At 42.4% G+C, this 26,215-nt stretch overlaps 1 protein-coding gene across 1 annotated transcript in view; it reads right to left on the bottom strand.

Annotated features, from left to right (window-relative positions):
* dscaml1 (Down syndrome cell adhesion molecule like 1) overlaps nucleotides 1–26,215 on the bottom strand; it is a 786,587-nt gene that overhangs the window by 44,478 nt on the left and 715,894 nt on the right. The window contains exons 25-27 of the mRNA XM_063038255.1: nucleotides 17,808–17,996; nucleotides 14,669–14,956; nucleotides 7,805–7,960 (exon numbers count right to left, since the gene is read on the bottom strand). Coding sequence (XP_062894325.1) covers nucleotides 7,805–7,960; nucleotides 14,669–14,956; nucleotides 17,808–17,996 — 633 coding nt within the window. The remainder of the gene's footprint in view (nucleotides 1–7,804; nucleotides 7,961–14,668; nucleotides 14,957–17,807; nucleotides 17,997–26,215) is intronic.

Here is a 26,215-nt window from a genome sequence, read left to right as displayed (position 1 = left end):
TGCTCATTGGTGGAGAAACTGAAGGGGCTGGACATGGTACGGACCGTGATGCTGCCCCTCATAGAGAGGTGTTGCTGTTATGGTCTTAGTTGCTTTTATTGTGCTCACAAGACCCTATTGGTCATTGGTGGTGTGGAATGCTGCGTTCAATTCATTGGTTTATTGGTGAATAGTGGGGGAGCTGTGTGGCCTCAAGCTGGAGTGTCACCTTCTGCAACCACCTAGGGGGAGGTGTCAGAGTCGGGCACTCGACTGGAGTCAGCGCTGACCCCCAGTGTTCACTCAGCAATAAGACAAGCTGGATTGTGTTTGACTGCAGACTGCTGCAACATTCATGGATTCAGGGTCTTTCCCTATATTTTTTATCTGACTGTATTTTACTGTTATCTTATATTGATATGTGTGCCTTGTGTTATGCATGACTGTTGGTACTGTGTTTTGCTCCTTGATCCCGGAATAATGCTGTTTTGTTTGGCTGTATTCATGGGCATTCAGGTACTTTATGGTTGAATGCCAATTAAACTTGAACTTGAACTGCATTGTACAAGCTCTATGACTCATGATATTGTACCAACCTATATAAACCTACTCCACACTCTCCTATGCAGTCTATAGCGTTCCATATTTTCTATATCGATGGTCCTATTTAAGAGTCTCTTAAATGTCACTGTTGTATCAGCCTCTACCAACACCCAACAGGCTGTTCAGGCACTTACCATTCTGTGTAAAAAAACCTACATCTGACATCTCTGCTAAACTGTCCTCCACTCACCTTAAAAGGATGTTGCTGGTATTGGCCATTGCTGTCCGAGGAGAAAGGTGCTGGCTGCCCACTCTTTTTATGCCTCTCACTTACTTATTCAATTATTGTCTCAACCACTTCCTCTGGCACTCATTCCAAATACACACCAACTGCAGAAAGAGGTTGTCGTATGGGTCCCTTTTAGATCTTTCACCTCTTACCATAAACCTGTGTCCTTTAAAACCCTTGTCAGAAAGGGCACTATTATTATAATGTGGAGGCTCAAACCACATTTGGAGTATTGTAAGCAGTTTTGGGCCTCTTATCTAAGAAAGGATGTGCTGGCATTGGAGAGGGTTCAGAGGAGGTTCACGAGAATGATCCCGAGAGTGAAAGGGTTAAGGTATGAGGAGCATTTGATTGCTCTGGGCCTCTACTCCCTGGAATTTAAAGGAATAAAGGGGCGTCTTGTTGGAACCTGTTGAATAGTGGAAGGCCTATATAGAGTGAACGTGGAGAAGATGTTTCCTATAGTAGTGGAGTCAAGGACCAGAGGATGTAGCCTCAGAATACAAGGACAATCAAGTTTCAAGATTGTTCAATGTCATTTCCAGTACACAAGTGCAAAGGAGAATGAAATAATTGTTACTCTGGATCCAAGGCAGCCCAAAATACACAATAAGATAAAGAATACAATAATACAAAGATCACAATAAATATAAATAGATAGCTTATATACATTGATTGATTGTACGTAAAGTGTCTGTAGATGGCTGTAGAGATCAAGTCATTGGGTATATTTAAAGCGGAGGTTGATAGTAAGGGCATTAAAGATTATGAAAAGAAAGCAGAAGAATGGGGTTGAGAGGGATAATAATTCATCCATGATGGAATGGCAGAGGAGGCCCATGGGACTGAATGGCCTAATTTTGCTCCTATGTCTAATGGCTTTTAGTTTTAGTTCCCCCTCCCTGGGAAAAAGTCAATGTACCTATGTTCACTCTACAATAGCTATTCCTCTCATGATGTTCCATACGTCTACAAGGTCTGCCCTCGATCTCCTACATTCCAAGGAATAAAGTCCAAACCAGGCCTATCTCAGGTCATCAAGTCCACATAAATCTTCTCTGCAATCATTCCAATTTCCGGAAACAGGGCAACTAAAACTGTACACAATACTCCAAGTGCAATCTCACAAGCATCTTGTACAAATGCAGCCACCGAGAGTTTCCTGTTCTTACTGCAGGGGTGTCCAGGACAAAGACGATTCAGATTTTTTCAGCTCATCCATCTGGAAAAACCTGCTGTCTTTCCTTCAAAACTTCCAACTGTTACATAAATGATTCCAGGAATTTTCCATGCCATCGTTCCTGATTGTCCAACTCAAATTGCTGCCATCTGCCCGGGGGGGGGGGGGGGCTTTCTCTGCCACCTGCACGACTGCAACAAATCTTTTAACAAATCTTTAAAGAGACTGGATTCTAATTAAACCTCAGCCGGATCCACACTCTGTACACCTGGCATGGCCAAGGCAAATAAAACTGACAATCACGGCAGGTCCATGCACAATTCATAAACCACAGGGAGATGGATTACTGGAAAATAATTAGTCATCTAAGGAGTTTCAAACAAAATGTAAAACATAGAATGTGCAAATAATAAACACAAGAGATTCTGCAGATGTTGGAAATCCAGAGTGACACACACAAAATGCTGGAGGAACTCAGCAGCTCAGACAGCATCGATGGAGAGAGATAAACAGTCGATGTTTCAGGCTGAGACCCTTCATAAGGACTGGAAAAAGAGGGTGGAGGGTGGGGGGAAGTAAGCCATAAGAAGGACGTGGAGGCAGGAAAAGGAGGCTACTTCCCATCCTCCGATCTTCTTATTCTGACGTCTTCCCCTTTCCCCATCAATCCTAATGAAGGGCCTCGGCACAAAATGTCAATTATTCATTCCCCTCCATAGATGTTGCCTGACCTGCTGAGTTCCTCCAATATTTTGTGTGTGTTACAGATTGAGCAAAATTTATTCCAGTTTTATTCCACGAAGAGACAGTGTTTGATCAGATCAGAGTTTCCTGCTAAATAGGGAGAATGTCCAGGTCTCAGATGCTAAAAATCTTGAGTAACGCACACAAAGTGCTAGAGAAACTCTGCGAGTCAGGTAGCATCTATGGAGGGGAATAAGGAGTTGACGAGATCCTTCATCAGGAGAATATCAAGAAGTTCCCTTCAAATGAATGGTATTCTCAGAGTCATAGAAATTTATACCACAGATGGAACCATTCAGCCCGTCATTTCCATGCCTGCTTCCTTACTCTGTGCTAAACTAATCAAGGTCATACATGCTGTTAAAAGATATAAAAAGAAACAAGGAACCCCATTAAATCTTTTTTGCCATATCCTTCTTCTAAGACCATAAGATATAGGAGCAGAAGTAGGCCATACGGATTTACCACCTTCTGACTAAAGTGATGTTCTAAATGGACATCTTTCAATCCTGAAGTCGTGCCCTCTTGTCCTGGACTCCCCTACCATGGGAAATAACTTTGCCATATCTAATCTGTTCAGGCCTTTTAACATTCGGAATGTTTCTATGAGATCCCCCCTCATTCTCCTGAACTCCAGGGAATACAGCCCAAGAGCTGCCAGACGTTCCTCATACAGTAACCCGGCACACAATACTCCAAGTGTGGTCTCACAAGTGCCTTATAGAGCCTCAACATCACATCCCTGCTCTTATATTCTATACCTTTAGAAATGAATGCCAACATTGCAATTGTCTTCTTCACAACCAACTCAATCTGGAGGTTAACCTTTAGGGTATCCTGCACAAAGACTCCCAAGTCCCCTTGCATCTCTGCATTTTGAATTATCTCTCCCCCCACCATCTAAATAATAGTCTGCTTGTTTATTTCTTCGACCAAAGTGCATAACCATACACTTTCCAACATTGTATTTCATTTGCCACTTTTTGCCCATTCCCCTAATCTATCCAAGTCTCTCTGCAGGCTCTCTGTTTCCTCAACACTACCCGCTCCTCCACCTATCTTTGTATCATTGGCAAATTTAGCCACAAATCCATGAATCCCATTGTCCAAATCATTGACATACATCGTAAAAAGCAGCAGTCCCAACATTGACCCCTGTGGAACTCCATTGGTAACTGGCAGCCAGCCAGTATAGGAGCCCTTTATTCCTACTCTCTGTTTTCTGCCGATCAGCCAATGCTCCACCTATGCTTGTAACTTCCCTGTAATTCCATGGGATCTTATCTTGCTAAGTAGCCTCATGTGCGGCACCTTGTCAAAGGCCTTCTGAAAATCCAAGTACACCACATCTACTGCATCTCCTTTGTCTACCCTGCTTGTAATTTCCTCAAAAAATTTCAGTAGGTTAGTCAGGCAGGATTTTCCTTTCAGGAAACCATGCTGGCTTTGGCTTATCTTGTCATGTGCTTCCAGGTACTCCGTAATTTCATCCCTAACAATTGATTTCAACAACTTCCCAACCATTGATGTCAGGCTAACAGGTCTATAGTTTTCTTTCTGCTGCCTCCCACTCTTCTTAAATAGCAGAGTAACATTTGCAATTTTCCAGTCATCCAGTACAATGCCAGACTCTATTGATTCTTGAAAGATCATCGTTAATGCCTCCGCAATCTCTCCAGCAACTTCCTTCAGAACCCGAGGGTGCATTCCATCAGGTCCAGGAGATTTATCCACCCTCAGACCATTAAGCTTCCTGAGCACCTTCTCAGTCGTAATTTTCACTGCACATACTTCACTTCCCTGACAACTTTGAATGTCCAGTGTACTGCAGTTGTCTTCCACTGTGAAGACTGATTACGCATTCAGTTCCTCTGCCATCTCTGCGTCTCTCATTACGATATCACCAGCATCATTTCTATTGGTCCTATATCTACCGTCAACTCTCTTTTACCCTTTATATACTTAAAAAAGCTTTAAGTATCTTCTTTGATATTAGTCGCCAGCTTCCTTTCATAATTCATCTTTTCCTTCCTAATGACCTTCTTAATTTCCTTCTGCAAGTTTTTAAAAGCTTCCCAATCCTCTATTTTCCCACCAGATTTGGCTTCCTTGTATGCTCTCTCTTTTGCTTTTACTTTGGCTCTGACCTCACTTGTCAGCCATGGTAGTGTCCTTCTTCCATTTAAAAATTTCTTCTTATTTGGAATGTATCTGTCTTGCACTTCCCTCATTTTTCACAGAAACTCCAGCCATTGCTGCTCTGCTGTCCTTCCTGCTAGTGTCTCTTTCCAGTCAACCTTGGCCAGTTCCCCTCTCATGCCATTTTCCTTTATTTCACTGAAATACCGACACATTGGAATTTAGTTTCTCCTCCTCAAATTTCAAAGTGAACTCGATCATATTGTGATCACTGTTCCCTAAGGGTTCCTTAACCTTAAGCTCTCTTATCACCTCCGGATCATTGCACAACACCCAATCCAGCATAGCCGATTCCCTAGTGGGCTCAACAACAAGCTGTTCTAAAAAGCCATCCCTTAGACATTCTGCAAATTCTCTCTTGAGGTCCTGCACTGGTCTGGTTCTCCCAATCCACTTTCATGTTAAAATCCCCAACGATTATCATGACATTGCCCTTCTGACACATTTTTTCTATCTCCTGCTGTAATTTGTAATCCACATCTCAGCTGCTGTTTGGAGGCCTGTATACAACTGCCATTAGGGTCCTTTTACCCTTGCCATTTCTTAACTCAACCCATAGAGACTCTATACCTTCTAATCCTATGTCATCTCTTTCCAATGATTTAATACTATTTTTTATACACAGGGTCACACCACCCCCTCTGCCTCCTAACCCATCTTTCTGACACACCATATATCAGCTACCTGACATCTGGTATGAGTAATTTATTTATTTTCATTCAGAGCATGGTAACAGCTGGCCAAACGAGCCTGCGTCACCCTATTACACCCTTGTGACCAATTAACCTACAAACATGAATGTTTTTAGAATGTGGGAGGAAACTAGAGCACCCGGAAGAAACCCACACGGTCAAAGGGAGAATGCAGAAACTCCTAACGTACAAACCAGATTGACCTTACCAGACAACATTACTGGGTGGCAATCAGGGTGGTAACAAAATCTGGTTCTTGCATCAAACTAATAGGAAAGCATTGAGTTTTATCCTAAAGCCCTTACTGCTGCTGCAGTAGAGATCTTTGACCCTGGTGACTCCTTAGATCACATAGCTCTGTACCATGCCTTATTTTAACCAGGCTGTCATGGACATAGATGATTAAAATCTTGTGTTCTGGTATAGGCCTCTCAGGAATTGTTTACAAGGGATAAGTAAGGGTCATGCCACAGCTATACAAAGTCATCTTGGACCACTACTGTAGCACTTAAACAGGAAGAATACAATGGCTGTAGAAGAGATAGTGAATGCTGGAATCCAGAGAAACACACAATCTTCTGGAGGAACTCAGCAGATCGAGCAGTGTCTGTGGGGAGGAGGGGAATTGTCGACGTTTCGGGTGAAAAACCTGCATCAGGATTCTCGGGAACCAGAAATGTAGAGGCCTAGGAGGGAGTGTAGCACAGATTTTCTAATATAACGCGTGAACATGGAAGGGTTAAACTGTAGAGAAAGCTCTCACAAACTGATATTCTTTGGAAAATTAGATCATTTCAAGAGGATTTTAAAGATATTGAGGAAGGACGAAAGGTGGTGAGTAGTCAGATCTGACAGTGGGATAGTTGAGATGGGGGGGCGGGTGGGTACAGATCTCTTCAGGCTGATTTATACTTGTGTGCCAAATCGACGCCAGAGGTACAGCATCGCCAAAAACCCTACACAGAGCCTACGCGGATCCTGATGCCCACCTCTCCCAAAATGTAACTATGCATCGCAGCAACGCAGACCGCAACAACTGTGATTGGTCCACTTGGCAGCATCGCACTTCCTCCTACACTACAATAGCTTCCCACTGGGCGACTGAAGGGCAGGGAAGGAACTCTGGCTGCAATGCTTTCCATAAAGCTTTACAGACCTCCGAAATTATGGAGGACACATTTCGCTTTTACGAAAAAAGACGCTCGCTTTAAACTTGTTTACCCCGAGAAAGACTACCATGACCATGAAGCCTTGCACGGGCTGGTGTGTGCGCATGCGTGAATTGCAGAGCTACGCAGACACACCAACGCACAAGTATAAATGCTCACAACGCGCATAGGCCACTTGCGTAGGCTACGGCGTCGAGTTGACGCACAAGTATAAATCAGCCTTTCCAGTGAGTTTTTTTTAAAGCTACAGTACAGGACAATAACAGACCCTTCCGGCCCAAAAAGCTCATGCCACCCAATTATACCCAAGTGGTCAATGAACTTACTAATTCATATGCCTCGGAACTGTGAGAGGAAACCCATATTGTCATGGGGAGAACATACAAACTCCTTATAGACAGCGGTGGGAATAGATAACATTCCTCACACCATGGGTGGTAGACGTTTAGAACTCTCCTAATTCAAAGTTCAATGTAAATTTATTATGAAAGTATATATATGATAGCATATACAACCTTGAGATTCATTGTCTTGCAGGCATTCACAGTAGAACAAAGAAATATAATAGAACCAATGGAAAACTACACACAAAGAAAGAGTGACTGGTGCAAAGGCTACTATCAGTTTTAAGTTTGGAAATTATGTATTTCTTTTAACCAAGGGTATTAAAGAATATGGGATACAGAGAGCTAAATGGGACTAACAGAGAGTTAACACAATGGGAACAGGCCCTTCAATTCAAATTGTCCAAGATGGCTATCTAAGCTACTTCCTTTTGCCTCTGTTTGACCCATATTCCTTTAAACCTTTCTTATTCTTCACCTTTCCTGAAGGTGGGCTCAAGGGGAGGGGAGATGGTTCCTAGATTTCAGTGAATAACAGATCTGAGGGGTTAACTGATTGACCCCTGTTGCTATGTTTCTTAAGTTCTTTCAGAGTGATTGACAAACATCTCAGCAACATTTTGACCCTAGAATACTTGAGATGTTTCCTACTCATCCTTGCTTACCTCGCAGTCTCTTCAGGCGCTTTTCCTTGCGTTTCTTCCGGATAATGAACAGGAGAGCCACGGCAACTGTTGCCAGGATCACAGGGCAAGCAATGGTAAACAACTTCTTCACATCATCCCCTTCTCCTTGCATTGATTTGATTGGTGGGATTGTGCCTATATTATCAGAGCAAATAAAATATAGAAAATAAATCAAAATTTAGATAAGACTCACCTGGAAGGAAATTCCATGGAGGCGCACAAGAGGTCATGAACTGTAACAGTGGCAATGAGACAAGTTACAATTGCCTTAGGCTCAAAATCAGATTACTGCATTTACTTCAGTGATTTTTAAATTATTTATAGCAAATGCATTTGTTATTTATGGATGACATAAAATTGAAATGGTTCTTCGTAGTCATCATGCGAAGCAACCACTGTCTGTCTCCAGAATCTCATTTATACTGATACATGAATATTGAGTGAAAAATATGTCAAGATTAAAGTACCAACAACAATTTGATCTCGTATTGCGTCTCCAAGGCTACAAGGAGGGACATGATATGTATCTAAAATATGCTCCCCTAAAAGGCTGTGGGTGTGGAAGTGATTGGCAAAAACTAGGATCGAATGATTTTGCCAGGGCAAGATTACAAAATGATAAGAACTACATAAGATGCACGCCAGTCTTGATCTGCATACATACTGGAGCTGATCTGAGGGGCTGTTCTTAATTTGACGATGACAGGATAAAACAGACAAACAGGAGTATCAGGAGGTAGTGGCATTGAGTGATGAAGGAAGAAAGATGAATAGGCGTACATTTGATGTTTAAGAGAAAAAGACAGAATAAAAATGTAAAAGAAGATAATAAACACAAGAGATTCTGCAGATGCCGGAAACCCAGAGCAACACACACACACAGAATGAAGGAGGAACTCAGCAAGTCATGCAGCATCTATGCCGAGGAATAAACAGTCAACATTTTGGGCTGAGATTCTTCATTAGGACTAGAAAGGAAGGGGGAAGAAGATAGATGGAAAAGGTAAAGGGCTGGAGAAAAAGGAATCAGGAGAGTGGACCGTGAAGGAAAGGGAAGGTGGAGAAGCACCAGGGGGAGGTGATGAGCAAGTGAGGAAAAGAGAAGGGAAGCAGAAAAAGAGAAGCCAGAGGAAGGAGAAATTACTGGAGGTTAGAGAAATTGATATTCATGCCATCAGGTTGGAGGGTACCCAAATAGGCCATGCTCTCTGGTTCTAGACTCCCCAACTATTGAAAACATCCTCTCCAAATTCACTCCATCTGGGATTTTCAATATTCGATAGGTTTCAGTGAGATTTCCCCCCACCCTCCCCGTTCTTCTGAACTCCATTGAGTACAAGCCTGGAGCCATCAAATGCTCCTGACATGTTAACCCTTTCATTCCTGAGATCATTCTTGTGAACCTCCTCTGGACTCTCTCCAATGCCAGCACAACTTTTTTTTTACCATAGGATTTATCTTGCTAAGCAGCCTCATATGCAACACCTTGTCAAAGGCCTTCTGAATATCCAAGTACATAACATCCACCGATTCTCCTTTGTCTACCCTGCCTGTTATTTTCTCAAAGAATTCCAACAGATTTGTCAGGCAAGATTTCCCCTTCAGGAAACCATGCTGACTTTGGTCTAGTTTATCTTGTGCCTCTGAAACCTTATCTTTAATAATAGACTCCAACATCAGGCTAAGTTGCCTTTAATTTCTTTTCTTCTGTCTCCCTTCCTTCTTAAAGAGTGGAGTGACATTTGCAATTTTCCAGTCCTTGGGAACCATTTAGCAAAACTGCTCACAATACTCCAAGTGTGGTCTGACTAATGCCTTATAAAGCATCAGAACTACATCCTTGCTCTTATATAGTTTTGTATAGTGATAATATTTTCAAGGATTAATGTGGTGATGGTGGATGTTCAATGTGTATTACTTACACTCATCCCACTACAAGCACTGGTTAGACCATAAGACCATAAGCCATAGGGGCAGAAGGCCCATCTAGTCTGCTCCACCATTCACTAATGTGGCTAGTGTTCATGGATAAAAGGCAGATTTAATGTTATAGAACAAGAGATTCTGCAAACCTTGAGTAACCCACACAAAATGCTGGAGGAACTCAGTAGGTGAGGTAGCACCTATGGAGGGGAATAAACAGTTGATGTTTTGAGTTGAGACCCTTCATCAAGACTGGAAAGGAAAGGGGAAAAAGCCAGAAGAAGAAGAAGCAGGTGGTGGGGGTGGAGAAGATGTACAAGCCAGCTGGTGATAAATAAAACCAGGTGAGAGGGAAAGAGAAGTTAACATTAAATGTCTTTTATCCATATATAACAATTAAAAATTAGTTTCTTGTGGCTGTTGTTGCTTGCATTAGGGGTAGGGGTAGTGGTAGAGGCTGATACAATACATTACAGACATTTAAGAGACTCTTAGATGGGCACATAGATGATAAAAAATGGAGGGCTATGTGGGAGGGAAGGGTTAGATTGATCTTGGAGTAGGTTATAAGGTCAGCTCAACGTCATTGCCTGAAGAGCCTACAGTGTGCTACAGTGTTTTATGTTCTGTTAAGGATACCACCCAGATCACCAACGCATTCTATTTTATTCTTGCTTTCATATTAATCCAGCTTTCTTTTTGCCTTAACTCCTAGCGTCAATGAGTTCCACTCTCTCTGGGTAAAGAACTTCTTTCAACTGGAGTGATTGGTGATTTGCAAGCTTAAAGACCTTGACTAGGGAAGGTTTAGCACTGGGGAAAAGAGAGAATATCAGTCAGCACATCCTGAGGCTCCGCAAGCACCAACAGATGGGCTGGCAGGTTTGGTGCTGCTGATGAGTGAATTAAAACACAGAGGAAAGCATCCACTCAGCTGGAGAGACTTCAAGTCCTATTAGTGTGTAAGCCTGCTATTTTCTTTCCCCTCTCTACCTCCTGCCAACTCTGCCAGATCCGTGCATTAATTGTGCCCGTCAGGTAAAGGTTACTCTCAACCAGAATGTCAGCTCAGAGAACATACTCACCTCTTTATCCTAGAAATCCTCTACAGCCTCCAGGTTCAACCCCAGCGGCCAGTCAACATTTGTTGTTCAAGGCTTGGGGATAAATTACCTCCCACTACCTCAAAGTAACCTTTACAGGGTCTGGATCTACCTGCAGAAATGCATCCCTGTGCACTGTGGTAGCTCAGGCAGAGATTACAGAGCTCATTGCCTGCTCTGCACCCCTGGTCAATGTGTGTTTCATATCCATTGTCAGGGCATTGGACTTAATCTCACTGATCTTAAAGTCATAGAATACTACAGCACAGAAACAGGCCCTTTGGCCCATCTAGTCTGTGCCAGCCTAATCATCTGCCTTTTCCCATCTACCTATACCTGGAATAGCCCTCCTTACTTCTCTCTTATCCATGTACCTATCCAAACTTTCCTGAAATATTACCATTGAACCTGTCTCTATCACTTCCACTGTCAGCTCATTTCACACTCATACTCCTGCCTGAGTGAAGATGTTTCCCCTCAGATTTCCTTTAAATATTCACCTTTCACTCTAATCCCATGACCTCTAGTACTATTTTCACCCAACCTCAGGGTGAAAAGGCTGCCAGCATTCACTCTACCTATACCCCTCATAATTTTGTACACCTCTATCAAATCTCCCCTCAGTCTTCTCTGCTCCAGGGAATAAAGTTCGAACTTATTCAAACTTTCCTTATAACTCGGGTGCTCAAGCCCCAGCAACATCCTTGTAGATTTTCTCTGCACTCTTTCAATTTTATTGATATCTTTCCTGTAGCTAGGTGACCAGAAATGCACACAATACTCCAAATTTGGCCTCACCTATGTATTGTGTAACTTGAACAAAACATCACAACTCCTGTCCACATTAAAAGAAACATGAGGATTTTACACACCCAGCTGAGAAAGCAGAGAGGCCTCCAGTTAAAGGTTTCATTTAACAGAAATATCTGAAAACACTGGAGCCCTGAGGAGGACATCTCAGTGACACAGCTACTTAAGCTACTGCCTCTTAGCTCCAGTGACCCAGGTTCAATTCTGACTCCTGGTGCAGTCTGTATGGAATCTGCATGCTCTCTGTATGACTATGTGTGTTTCCTCTCACATCCCAGAAGCATGCAGGTTGGTTGGTTAATTGATCACTTTAAATTGTCCCTAGTATATGTAGCTGAGGGGTAGGATTTGGTGAGAGTTGATGGGAATATGGGGAGATTTAGGGCAGGGATTAGTTAGAAGTGGATGCTTGATGTTCAGCATGGACTCAATGGGCTGAAGAGCCTTTTTCTGTGCTGTCTCTCTATAATTCTATCACTCACTGACTACATGACACCCTCTCGGTACCGCAATGAACGATCAACCTATGTTTCTAGAGTCACTAAAGTAAGCAAGACTCCTACCTATTGAGCAGCAACTAATGTCATTATTATGTGTTTCAAGCATTCACTGAACAATGCGTTCTTACACAGAACATGTACATTAGAGTACAGCACAGACTCAGGCACTTCAGCCCATGGTGTCTCTGTTGACCATGCTGTCAATTTAAACTGTGTATCTGCCTGCACATGGTATGTATCCCTCCATTCCCTGGTTGTTCAGGTTCAGATTCATTCATTTATCACATGTCCATTGAAACACTGAACCAATTATCAGCCAATGATCAAATCGTTCACATGTGCTCAGTGGGGAAAGGAACAAGATGCCAAGTTTGGAGAAGTTCAGAGAACTCACTGGATTGGACAGGCAGAAAACTCTCACTGTTTAAAAAAATGAATTTGGTCGAGGTGATGCCACTTTTGGCTTCAGCCAGTTGAGTTTGGTAAGTTTACTGAGGCAACAATGAATTGTGATGGTGTGTGTTTGACCAATCAGCTCAGTTCATGTTTACTTGGCAAAAAAAATGATGGAAAAACTCACCAGGTCGGTCTCGGCCTGAAATATTGACTGTTTATTCCCCTCCACAGATGCTGCCCGACTTGCTGAGTTCCTTCAACATTTAGTGTGGTGCTCATCTGATTTACAGCATTTGCAGAATCTCTTATGTTTATGATTTCAGGCCAAAAAACTGACTTTCAGCATTTTTTTTTTGATTTTCCCATTTCTATGGAATTCTTACCCAGAAACAGGGCAATTGACACAATAGGTTATCCTTGTTGTTTATGGTCCACATAAGTATCTGCCTGGTGATCTCTTCCCAATCTGGCTCCTAAATTCTTTGATCCATTGACCCCTTATTAATTCATAGCCTTTCTCTTTCAGGTGTCTCTGCTTCCCTTGTCCATTCAAGGGATCAGTACACTATTTACCTTTTGGCTTGAAATGCCATGCAGTCTATAACTGAAAGGTTCACCAGCCCTTTCCACAGGCAGTGAACACTCAGCAATGTCTGTGAATTTACACATAGGCCAGGCTGATTAGGTTGGGCAAGCTTCCTTTCCCGAGTGACATCAGAAAACCTAAATCCACCGGGTCCTTGCTGTTCACTGGAATGTAGAAACATTCTAAACAACAGGTCTGACCTCAAATCTACTCACATTACTGAACCCTGGCACTGAAACCATTTGTCATCTTGGCCAACACTCCCAGTAACACTTACCCAAGTTCAGGAGTGGGTTGATAGTAAGTCGATGGACAATGAGACAGAAGTGGAAGCTTTTACAAAAACCTGGCAGTCTCACTATCACCATTGTTAATATTAGCTCCTGAATTTCAGATTATTTAATTAACTGAATTTAAATTTTCCCAATTCTCCAGTGGGATTTAAATTCAGGTCTCTGGTTGAAAAGCCTCTGAATTACTAGTCTAATAATTTAACCACTATGCTCCCAATGTTCTGTTACTTCTTAAAATTCCTACAACCTTTATTAACCATACCATCTGGACATCCACACTGGACAATGAAGGGCTGTGGGCTAAACATGACAGAGTTGAAATGAACTTTTCATTCCTACACTTCCTTTTACAGCCATGTTTATTGAATGGGCAATGTGATACTAGCAGGTCTTCTGGGTTCTGGTAGTAGAACATGCATTGTCCATCAGAGAAAAGGCAATGTGGATGTTAAAATAAAAATTAAAAATCAACTGCAGATCCTGGAAATCTGAAATAAAGATGGAAATTGTCAGCAACACTCAGAAGGTCAGGCAGCATCTGTGGAGAGAAAAACAGAAGCATTGACCTGAAATATTATCTCTGTTTCTCCATCCACAGATGCTGTCCGACATACTGACTATTTCTGGCATTTTCTGTTTTTATTTAAGTTTATATCGTACTGGGACTAACAAACAGGATTATCTTGTTTGCGTGCTTCCAGCATTTCTATCTTATGTGCACCTTGGCTGTGCAACATGAAACATTTGGGCTGAATGGCCTTAACAGTGTCAACGTATCAAGGCTCAGCAGTTACGTAGAAGAAGCGGGGCAAGGGGAGATGTTAGGGAAGGACAACACGGAAGGACAAGCAGTTCCTGTTGGTTGAAGTACTGATGAAGTAACAGAGCTTGTATTTGCTGTTGTTGTTTTGTTACTTGTTGTGTTCTGTGTTGCTCTGTCAAGGATTGTTGGCACATTATGATGGCGCCGAAATGTGTGGCATTACTTGCTGTCTGCCCAGCACATCCTTAGGTTGTGTTGGTAGTTGTTAACACAAACAACGCATTTCACTGTGTGTTTTGATGTACACCTGATAAATAAACTAGAATATTGAATCTTGAACAATGAGGGAGTTTACCTCTCATCAGATGTCCTGTTTTCTAAAAATTAGCCTAAAGGAATAACAATACCAAGAAAGCAACAGAAAAATTTATACAGTGAAAGTTAATTGCCAATCCTTGTTGGGACTTACTTCCATCATAATCCAGGGTGGCGAACTGTGTGCTTTCATTACCACAACCAGCACTGTTACAGGCTCGCATCTTCAACTCATACCAAGTAGCCTCTCGCAGGTCCTGCAGGAAGATCTCATTGGATAGGTTGGTTCTCAAGGTAAGCCAAGGCCAAGTGCCTTTGGGACGGTAGTCCATGATGATGGCCCTTATGGGGCAGCCACCATTGTTCCACCCCTGGAGGTTAAGCCTAGCATGGCTAGAATTAATGTGAGTAAAGAGATGGGTATCTTTGTTGAAAGCAGGTTCTAGGGCATAAAGCAAAGATAAAGAGTGGAATAAGACACACATTCATTTTCAAAGCTTTAACATGAATGCTTGATGAATAAACTATTGTCACATGAAAGGATAATGTTCAACTTATCACATTTTAGGCACCAAATCCTTCTCTAATTCATTAAGGCAAAATCTTAATTTCAAATTCAACGAATTCATCAAAAAGACCTTTGAGTCTCTACAAGTTCGCTGGGTAAGTTGGGGGTCCAGTGTCTAAGAAGCCATGAATCTGCTGGTGGCAGGAAGCCTGTCCTGAGGTTAGACAACTGTGTTTGTGTCAGGGTGGGTGGGTATGGAGAGAGGGAGGAATGGGGGTTATTTTGTTGTTATTGCTTTGTTGCTAAGTATGTTCTCGTTTGTGATGCCCTGCCATGCATTGTGGGCATGCTATGTTGGCACCGAAACGTGTAGAAACACTTGTGGGCTGCCCCCAGCACATCCTTGGGTATGATGGTTGTTAACTCAACCAGCACATTTCACTGTATATAGATAAATCTGAATCTGATGTATTAATTTAATCATTAGGGAGTCCTTAAGCTCCAAACAATTTAGGCCCACACTGTCCTTTAAACTTTGACCTTTGAAGCTGCAGTGGCTTTTAAAGCCCAAAGCTTGGACCCTTAGAGTGTAAAATCAAACTATGGATGCTCAAGAATTCATTGCCAAAAACTCATCATAAATTTAGGCTCTTTGGAACTGACAGGAATTATAATTTTGAGTTTGTAAAAACAAACTTGCTGAAATTCAGTTGCTGAGACATTAGAACATTTTCCCCACACGCAGGGCAGAGGGATGGAAGTACTGTTACTGTGCTGACAGAACACCACTCAGGTCTCAAACGTACTATTATGCCCTGCCTGAGCTGCTGAGTTCCTCCAGCATTTTGTATGTTTGCTTTGGATTTCGAACAGGTGCAGCTTTTCTGGTCTTTGTGATTTATTATTATGCCCAATTCTGGGTACCAGATTCTAAGAAGTGCTGTTAAGGAATTAACTAAGAAGTGCTGATTAGGAGGAAGGGAAGGTTTATCAGAATATTTGCAGAGTTGAGGTACCACAGTTAGGAAGAGAGGTAGGAAATTGTGTGGTTGTCTCTGGACAGCAGGGAAGGTGAAAGGGAAATTGCCTGGAGGTGTTTAAAACTACAAGGGGTTTTATAGGAAAGAGAACAACTTCAGAAATGATATTCCCGGGGTGTTTTATTATTGGTGAATGGGTGATGGTCAAGAGGGTACAGATTTAAGAGAAATGCTATGATCTGGAATACAAGCTTAAAAGAATTATGGAAACAGACTCAATTGTAACTTCCAAATGGAAATTGGGAAATGTTTGGAAGGGTGATACTTGTTGAGCAACGAGAATATGAAGTGGGGCGGGAAAGTGATTTGTTTAGTTTAAAGAGATGGCATAGACACATCCGGCAGAATGGCCATCCAACCTATAAAATTCCAAAATTTTTCAAGCTGGTAAAAGTCTTCTTATTTGACGAGCAACATAATTCAGCTCAGTGTAGCTACATTTCACTTTAAATCCAGAGCATAGAAGTTTTTATCTATTTACATTAAATGTTTGAGTCTGTCCCTGAACTGACTATCTTGCTGGGGCATTTGACAGAATCAAAGAGTGGTTATAGTGTACGACAGGGATTCACGGGCCCCTTGCTTAATGGTATTGGTCCATGGTATGAAAAAGGTTGTGAACCTGTGGTGTAGAAGGCGGCCACTCACCCTGTCTAGTCCATACTGACTCAGTGAACAGTCAAGACAACATTTCTATGGGTCTAGAGACAGTTATAAAACTAGCCCAAGCAAGAGCAAGCTAGGAATTTTCTCTTTGGAGCAAAGGAGGATGAGAGGTGACTTGATAGAAATGCACAAGGTGATAAGAGGATTAGATCATCTGGACAGCCAGAGACTTTTTCCCAGGGAAGAAATCGCTAATATGAGGGGACATAATTTCAAGGTGATTGGAGGAAAGTATAGGGGGGGATGTCAAAGGCAAGTTACTTTTAACAGAGTGATGAGTGTGTGGATCACACTGCCACAGGTAGAGGTAGAAGCAGATATATTAGGGGCATTTAATAAGCTCTTAGATAGGCACATGGATGATAGAAAAATGGAGGGCTACATGGGAGGTAAGGGTTAGATTGATCGTTCAGTAGGTTAAAAGGTGGGCACAACACTTTACTAACCATAGCTTTTTAAATTCCAGATTTGAATTTGGGGAATTGAACTCACATCTCCTGATTACTGGTTTATTATTTATTATTTATTAATTAGAGATACAGTGCAGAACAGGCCCTTCTGGTCTTTCAAGCTATGCCGCTCAGCAACTATTTAGCACGAGCCTAATCACAGGACAATGTACAATGAGCAATTAACCTACGAACTGGTAGGAAACTGGAGCACCTGGAGGAAACCCAGTGAACATGGGAAGGAACATACAGATTTGCTTACAGAGGAGGCCAGAAATGAACTCCAAACTCCGATGCCCCAAGCTGTCCTAGCATTGCATGAACCAGTACACTACCATGGCACCTCACATTTATAAATTAGTAAAGTAAACCTTAACATTTGAAACCAGTGAGTTCAGTGATTTATGTCCTAAAGGCTTCTCGTAAATGCTGTAGTTGTGTTCTAGGATCTTTGGAATTGACAGGAATTACAAGGTTGAATTGGTAAACACAAATTTGTTGCAATTCACTTGTTTCAAGACCACACACACAGTGCAGAGGCAGGGAATGTATTCATATTGACTCAGACACATTAATTAGTTCCACTTGCAGCTTTAATGTCCAGAAGGAGGCAGGACCTCTATGACTCACCCCTTCCATGGGTCTTGGCTTCAATAATTTCACTAATACGCCCAGCTCCGACGCTGTTCTTGGCTGCCAGTTTTACCTTGTACCATGTGCCACACTTGAGGTTGTCCAGTTTGAAGGAGCGCTCGCTGGGGTTGATGAAGACATCCTTCCATTCCTCGCTGTTATCAACTGAGTACTGCAGCACGAAGCCTGTCAGAAAAGCAGGATTGATGTCTCATTAGTGCTGCAAATAGAATCACCAGCTGAACCTCCAAATGTCAATCACCCTGCAGGCCAGCAAGATCTTGCTTAGTTTTACAAAATTAACCTCTTCATTGTCGGGTCTTTTTTCTCATGAAAACTGGATATTTCATATGCACAGAAAGGTTACTTAAAAAATAATCATTGCATGTGTTGTGGGCAAACGTGTAAGAAACAGGAGCAGGATAAGGTCACACAAGAGGCATGTGAATGTGAGGGTGATGGAAGTATATGGACATTGTGTAGGGAGAGGGGATTAATTTAGTTTGCCATTTGATTACTAATTTAATTGGTTCGGCATAACATAGAACATAGAACAGTACAGGACAGGAACAGGCCTGGTTTGGCTGTACTGTATTACCTGCCTGTATTGGTGACTATGGCTGATTCTACTTCAGACAATAGCACTACACACGGGGTGCCATGGTAGTGTAGCAATTAGCGGCATGTTATTATAGCTCAGGGTTCTGGAGTTCGAAGCTGAATTCTAATGCCGTCCATAAGGAGTTTGTATTTTCTCCCTGCAACATGTGTGGGTTTCTTCGGGGTGCTCTGGCTTTCTCCCACAGTCCAAAGATGTACCAGTTAGCAGGTTAACTGGTCATTGTAAATTGACCTGTGATTAGGCTAGGGTTAAATAGGTGGGTTGCTTGGCAGCAGAGACTATTGGACCAGAAGGGCCTGTTCTACACTGTAGCTCTAAACAGGTAAATAAAATACAAAGTAAATAGCTTATGTTGTCCTTTGATTCCAATATGGTAGATTCAAATAGATGATGCAATACCTGATGCAGAAGGGACTATAAATATTGCAGGTCATTTGGCTGATGGAAATTCATCATTACAGAATTCCCAAATCATTACCCAGAATAACACTATATTCTGCATTCTATTACTGGTCTTCCTTCGGTATTACCTCAGTGTACATGTGTATGAAATGATTCATCTGGATGGAAAGCAAAATAAGGCTTTTCACTGTATCTCGGTACAAATGAACTAATTACCAAATTTGAGATATGGAACAAAATTGGAACTTAGAGTCAGACACCATAGAAAAAGGCCCTTTGGCCCAATGTGCCCATGCTGATCCATGAAGAAGCTGCCTGTGACATCCCTTTTAACTCCCTTGCCTCTAGTCTTAAATCCATGATCTCTTGTTTTTAGTACCCACTTCCTTGGAAAAAGACTATGTGTGGTGTCTCTGTATTTGCCTTCCCTTTTATGTGAATAAAAATAAATACATAAAAACAAAACTTATTTCTTTTCAACTGGGGATTCTTGATGCATGTGTGGATGATGGAAAATCAAGATTTGGACAGTTTTCCAGGAACACACATAGTCATCTAAAAGTTAAAATAAGAAATTTGAACAAGTTATACCACCGAGACTTAGCTAGATTTTTTGAAATGGATGCATATTACTTCTACACCAGAAAACCAGGTATGATTTGCGGAGGGCTATTTCAAGGGCGAAGAGACAATTTTGAACAAGGTTGGAGGTGATATCAGATGCACAGCAACTCTGGCAGGGTCTGCAAGACATTACTTCCTCCAAAGCGAAACCCAATAGCATGAATGGCAGCGATGCTTCACTACCAGATGAACTCAACGACTTCTATGCATGCTTTGAAAGGGAGAATACAACTACAGCTGTGAAGATCCCTGCTGCACCTGATGACCCTGTGATCTCCGTCTCAGAGGCTGATGTCAGACTGTCTTTAAAGAAAGTGAGCCCTCACAAGGCAGAAGGTCCCGATGGAGTACCTGGTAAGGCTCTGAAAACTTGTGCCAACCAACTAACAGGAGTATTCAAGGACATTTTCAACCTCTCACTGCTATGGGCAGAAATTCCCACTTGCTTCAAAAAGGCAACAATTATACCAGTGCCGAAGAAGAATAATGTGGACAGCCTTAATGACTATCACCCAGTAGCATTCACATCGACAGTGATGACATGCTTTGAGAGGTTGGTTATGTCTAGACTGAGCTCCTGCCTCAGCCAGGACCTGGACCCATGACAATTTGCCTATCGCCACAATAGGTCAATGGCAGACGCAATCTCAATGGCGCTCCATACGGCTTTAGACCACCAAGACAACACAAGCACCTACGTCAGGATGCTGTTCATCGACTATAGCTCAGCATTTAATACCATCATTCCCACAATACTGATTGAGAAGTTGCAGAACCTGGGCCTCTGTACCTCCCTCTGCAATTGGATCCTCGACTTCCTAACCGGAAGACCACAGTCTGTGCGGATTGGTGATAACATCTCTTCCTCACTGACGATCAACACTGGCGCACCTCAGGGGTGTGTGCTCTACTCTCCATATACACATGACTGTGTGGCTAAGCATAGCTCAAATACCATCTATAAATTTGCTGATGATACAACCATCTCTGGTAGAATCTCAGGTGGTGACGAGAGGGTGTACAGGAGTGAGATATGCCAACTAGTGGAGTGGTGCCACAGCAACAAGCTGGCACTCAACGTCAGTAAGATGAAAGAGCTGATTGTGGACTTCAGGAAGGGTAAGACGAAGGAACACATACTAATCCTCATACAGGGATCAGAAGTGGAGAAAGTGAGCAGCTTCAAGTTCCTGGGTGTCAAGATCTCTGAGGATCTAACCTGGTCCCAACATATCGATGTAGTTATAAAGAAGGCAAGACAGCAACTATACTTTAGTAGGAGTTTGAAGAGATTTGGCATGTCAACAAATATGCTCAAAAACTTCTGTAGTTGTACTGTGGAGAGTATTCTGACAGGCTGCATCACTGTCTGGTACGGAGGGGATACTGCATAGGACCGAAAGAAGCTGCAGAAGGTTGTAAATCTAGTCAGCTCCATCTTGGGCACTAGCCTCCAAAGTACCCAGGACATCTTTAGGGAGCGGTGTCTCAGAAAGGCAGCGTCCATTATTAAGGACCTCCAGCACCCAGGGCATGCCCTTTTCTCACTGTTACCATCAGGAAGGAGGTACAGAAGCCTGAAGGCACACACTCAGCGATTCAGAAACAGCTTCTTCCCCTCTGCCATCCCATTCCTAAATGGACATTGAAGCTTTGGACACTACCTCACTTTTTTAAAAAATATACAATATTTCTGTTTTTACATTTTTTAAAATCTATTCAATATACATAATTGGTTTACTTGTTAATTTATTATTACATTTTATTTTATTTATTATTATTATTATTATTATTATTTTTCTTCTAGATTATGTATTACATTGAACTGTTGCTGCTAAGTTAACAAATTTCACGTCACATGCTGGTGATAATAAACCTGATTCTGATTCTGATATATTATATACTATTCAACAAATTGCCTTGGGCATTTAAAGTCATTTAGACATTGTATCTGCCAAAACATTTGGCAATCATTCATCTCTTAACCAACCTTACCCCAAAACCCCTTCACTTCAGAGATCCTGATGATACACTGGCTCTGTTACAACCGTCGCTGTGTTCTATTTGCAAGCTGTGAGATATATTACATATTACATACACTTCAGAATTATTTTCTGGCCACTTATTACTTCTTTCAGCAATTCATTTTGGATAATGAGCTGAAACTCCTAACAAATACAAATCACTTCAAATAGAATAGAACTTCTTTGGAGAGATATACCTGAATGATAGGGAAACATTGGACAGGTTAGGATTTTATTTCCTGGAACATGGGAGAATGAGGTGAGATTTGACAGAGGTATACAACATTATCATGAGTAAATGCAAGCAGGCTTTTTCCCACTGGGAGTGGGTGAAACTAGAACTAGAGATCATAGGTCACAGGTGAAGGGTGAAAGATTTAAGGAGAACATGACAGGAACTTCTTCACTCAGAGGGTGGTGAGAGTGTGGAACGAACTGCCAGCGTAAGTGGTGGATATGGGTTTGATTTCAACATTTCAGATAAATTTGGACAGGTACGTGGATGGGAGGGGTATGGAGGGTGATGGTCTAGGTGCAGGTCGATGGGACTAAGCAGTATAATAGCTTGGCATGGGCTAGGTGGGCTGGAGGGCCTCCTTCTGTCCTGAAGTGCTCTATAACTTTATGAGCTGGCATAAAGGAAGCCTCAAGTTTGTCTAATGCAGGGATTCCCGATCTTCTTTGTGCTACTGTTATCCGAGGGATCCGGGGACCCCAGCTCTGCTGGGTTGAATGTATCTGTGATGGGAGTCCTTGATGAAGATGGTTTGAACCCAATACTGGAGTATCCAAGGCTAGGATCAAGACTGGATCAAGAACTGCGTACAAAACGAACGTTAGACGATATCACAATTTCCTGGGCATCATTCGGAGAGGCAAATCCTGAGTCAACAGCCAGATTTGCTGCAAAACTGGCGCCTGTCCTCTCTTGCGGTTGGCCTTTATTTCAGCCTTCCAGGTACAAGCTAACAAAATCTCCCTTGCCCAAGTCCATTTCTCCTCGCAGCATCGGACTAGGTCTTCAACCGCAGGAGCCCCTACCTTTGCCTCCTGCTCAGGGAAGAGTAGCAGAGAATACCCAAATTAGCATTCGGAAGGGGATATCCCATGCACCAAATGCCATAAAGATCAGAATAGTAATGTATGCGTGGAGCCTAAAGAGATAGGGCAGATCATAAATCTGTATTTGCATCTGTATTTATTCGAGAGATGGACATAGAGTCTGTAGAGGTCATTGACCCTGCACCAATTACAAAGGAGGAGGTGTTTGCTGCTTTGAAGCAAGTTAGGGTGGACGAATCCCCAGGACCTGACTAGGTGTTCCCTCAAACCCTGGGGGAGGTCACTTCAGAAATTGCAGGGGTCCTAATAAAGATATTTAAAACATTCTTAGTCACCGGTGAGGTGCTGGAGGATTGGACAATGGCTAATGTTGTTCTGTTGTTTATGAAAGGCTCTAAGAACAAGCCAAGAAATGATAGGCCAGTGAGCCTGATATCAGTAGTGGAAAAGTTATTGGAAGATGTTCTAAAGGACTGGAAATATAAGTATTTGGATAGACAGGACTGATTAGGGATACTCAATATGGCTTCGTGTGTTGTAGGTCATGTCTAACCAATTTTATAGAGGTGTTCGAGGAAGTTACTAGGAAGGTTGATGAAGGTAAGGCAGTCAGTGTTGTCTACATGGACTTTAGCAAGGTATTTGACATGGTCCCGCATGGGAAGTTGGTCAAGAAGGTTCAGTTGCTTGGCATTCAAGATGAGGTAATAAATTGAATTAGACATTGACTTTGTGGGAGAAGCCAGAGAGCGGTAGTAGACGGTTGCCTCTCTGACTGGAGGCCTGTGACTAGTGGAGTCCCACAGGGATCAATGCTGAGTTTGTTGTTGTTTGTTATCTATATTAATGATCTGGGTGATAATGTGGCAAACTCAATCAGCAAGTAGATAGGGTTGTAAAGAAAGCTTTTGACACATTGGCCTTCATAAATCAATGTACTGAGTACAGGAGTTGGGAAGTTATGTTCAAATTCTGTAAGACATTGGTGAGGTCTAATCTGGTGTACTGTGTGCAGTTTTGGTCACTCACATACAGAAAAAATGTAAATGAGAGTGAAAACATTCAGAAAAATGAACAAGGATGTTGCCAGGACTTGAGGACATGAGTTACAAGGAGAGGTTGAATCGGTTAGGACTTCATTCCCTAGAGCATAGAAGAATAGAGGTATACAAAATTATGAGGGGTATAGACATACAGGGTAAACGCAAGGCAGGCTTTTTCCACTGAGGTTGGGTGAGACTAAACTAGAGAAGATTAATGGAGCGGGCGACGGAGTAGTGGGAGACAGAGTAGGAAGGCTTTGGCTTGAGAGGCTTCGGCGAGCAGAGGCTGAAGGACGAGCTTCATTCCAAGTGAGGTAAGGCCGGGTAAGTTCCTTTACTTAATCTAATTACCTTAAAAATAGGTAATGGAGGCAGCAGTTAGGGCAGTTGAGTGCTCCATTTGCAGTATGTGGGAAGTCAGGGTGAGCACAATCGTCCCTGATGACTACACCTGTAAAAGGTGCATCCAGCTGCAGCTCCTGACAAACCGAGTTAGCGAACTAGAGCTGGAGCTGGATGAACTTCGGATCATTTGTGAGGCACAGGCAGAAATAAACAGGAGTTACAGGGAGATAGTCATCCCTAAGAGTCAGGAGACAGGTAGCTGGGTGACTGTCAGGAGAGGGAAGGGGAATAGACAGAATGAGCAGAGCACCCCTGTGGCCGTTCCCACCAATAATAAGTACATCGTTTTGGATACTGTTGATGAGGACGACCTACCAGGGACAAGTTGCAGTGGTTGCGTCTCTGGCACCGAGACTGGACCCTCAGCTCAGAAGGGAAGGAGGGAAAAGAGGAGAGCAGTAGTGATAGAGGATTTGATAGTAAGGGGGACAGATAAGAGGTTCTGTGGGAGAGATCATGAGTCTCAGATGGTCTGTTGCCTCCCTGGTGCCAAGGTCCGCGATATCTCGGATCGAGTTCTCAATATTCTCAAGAGGGAGGGTGAGCAGCCAGATGTCGTGGTCCGTGTAGGGACCAATGACGTGGGTAGGAAGAGTGAGGAGGTCCGGAAAGGTGAGTTTAAGGAGTTAGGCACCAAGTTAAAGGACAGGACCTCCAGGATAGCAATCTCAGGATTGCTACCAGTGCCAATGCAGGTGGGTTTAGAAATAATAAGATAGTGCAGATCAACATGTGGCTGAAGACATGGTGCAGGAGGGAGGGCTTCAGATTTATAGATAATTGGGTAGTTTTTCAGGGAAGGTGGGACCTGTTCCAGCAGGACGGTTTACATCTGAACTGGAGGGGGACAAATATTCTTGCAGGTAGGTTTGCTAGAGAGGCTCCAATGGATTTAAACTAGATACAAGGGGGGAGGGGAACCAGAGTGTAGGAACAGATGTAGGGGAGAAGGAAAAAAAAAGAAAATAGTAAAGTTAGTGATAAGCAGAGAGTAAGAGGTGGAAAATTTCTTAAATGCATTTAACGCCAGTAGCATTATAAGAAAGGTGGATGAGCTGAAAGCATGGATTGATACCTGGAAGTATGATGTTGTAGCTATTAGTGAAACAGGGTTGCAGGAGGGGTGTGATTGGCAACTAAATATTCCTGGATTTCGTTGCTTCAGGTGTGATAGAATCAGAGGGACAAGAGGGGGAGGTGTTGCATTGTTTGTCAGAGAAAATATTACAGCGGTGCTCTGGTAGGATAGATTAGAGGGCTCATCTAGGGAGGCTATTTGGGTGGAATTGAGGAATGGGAAAGGTGTAGTAACACTTATAGGGGTGTATTATAGACCACCTAATGGGGAGCAAGAAGTGGAGGAGAAAATTTGTAAGGAGATAGCAGATATTTGTAGTAAGCATAAGGTTGTGATTGTGGGAGATTTTAATTTTCCACACATAGACTGGGAAGCCCATACTGTAAAAGGGCTGAATGGTTTGGAGTTTGTAAAATGTGTGCAGGATAGTTTTTTGCAGTAATACATAGAGGTACCAACTAGAGAAGGGGCAGTGTTGGATCTCCTGTTAAGGAATGAGATAGGTCAGGTGATGGAGGTATGTGTTGGGGAGCACTTCGGGTCCAGTGATCACAATGCCATTAGTTTCAATATAATTATGGAGAAGGATAAGTCTGGACCCAAGGGTTGAGATTTTTAATTGGAGAAAGACTAACTTTGAGGAGATGTGAAAGGATTTAGAAGGAGTGGATTGGGACAAATTGTTTTATGGGAAGAATGTAATGGAGAAATGGAGGTCATTTAAAGGTGAAATTTTGAAGGTACAGAATCTTTATGTTCCTGTTAGGTTGAAAGGAAAGGTTAAAAGTTTGAGAGAGCCATGGTTTTCAAGGGCTATTGGAAACTTGGTTCAGAAAAAGAGAGATATCTACAATAAATATAGGCAGCATGGAGTAAATGAGGTGCTCAAGGAATATAAAGACTGTAAAAAGAATCTTAAGAAAGAAATTAGAAAAGCTAAAAGAAGATATGAGGTTGCTTTGACACGTAAGGTGAAAATAAATCCAAAGGGTTTCTACAGTTATATTAATAGCAAAAGGATAGTGAGGGATAAAATTGGTCCCTTAGAGAATCAAAGTGGACAGCAATGTGTGGAACCAAAAGAGATGGGGGAGATTTTGAACAATTTCTTTTCTTCAGTATTCACTAAGGAGAAGGATATTGAA

Source organism: Mobula hypostoma, chromosome X2, assembly GCF_963921235.1.
Source record: "Mobula hypostoma chromosome X2, sMobHyp1.1, whole genome shotgun sequence".
Lineage (NCBI taxonomy): Eukaryota > Metazoa > Chordata > Chondrichthyes > Myliobatiformes > Myliobatidae > Mobula > Mobula hypostoma.
This window is presented reverse-complemented; position numbering and strand designations above follow the sequence as displayed.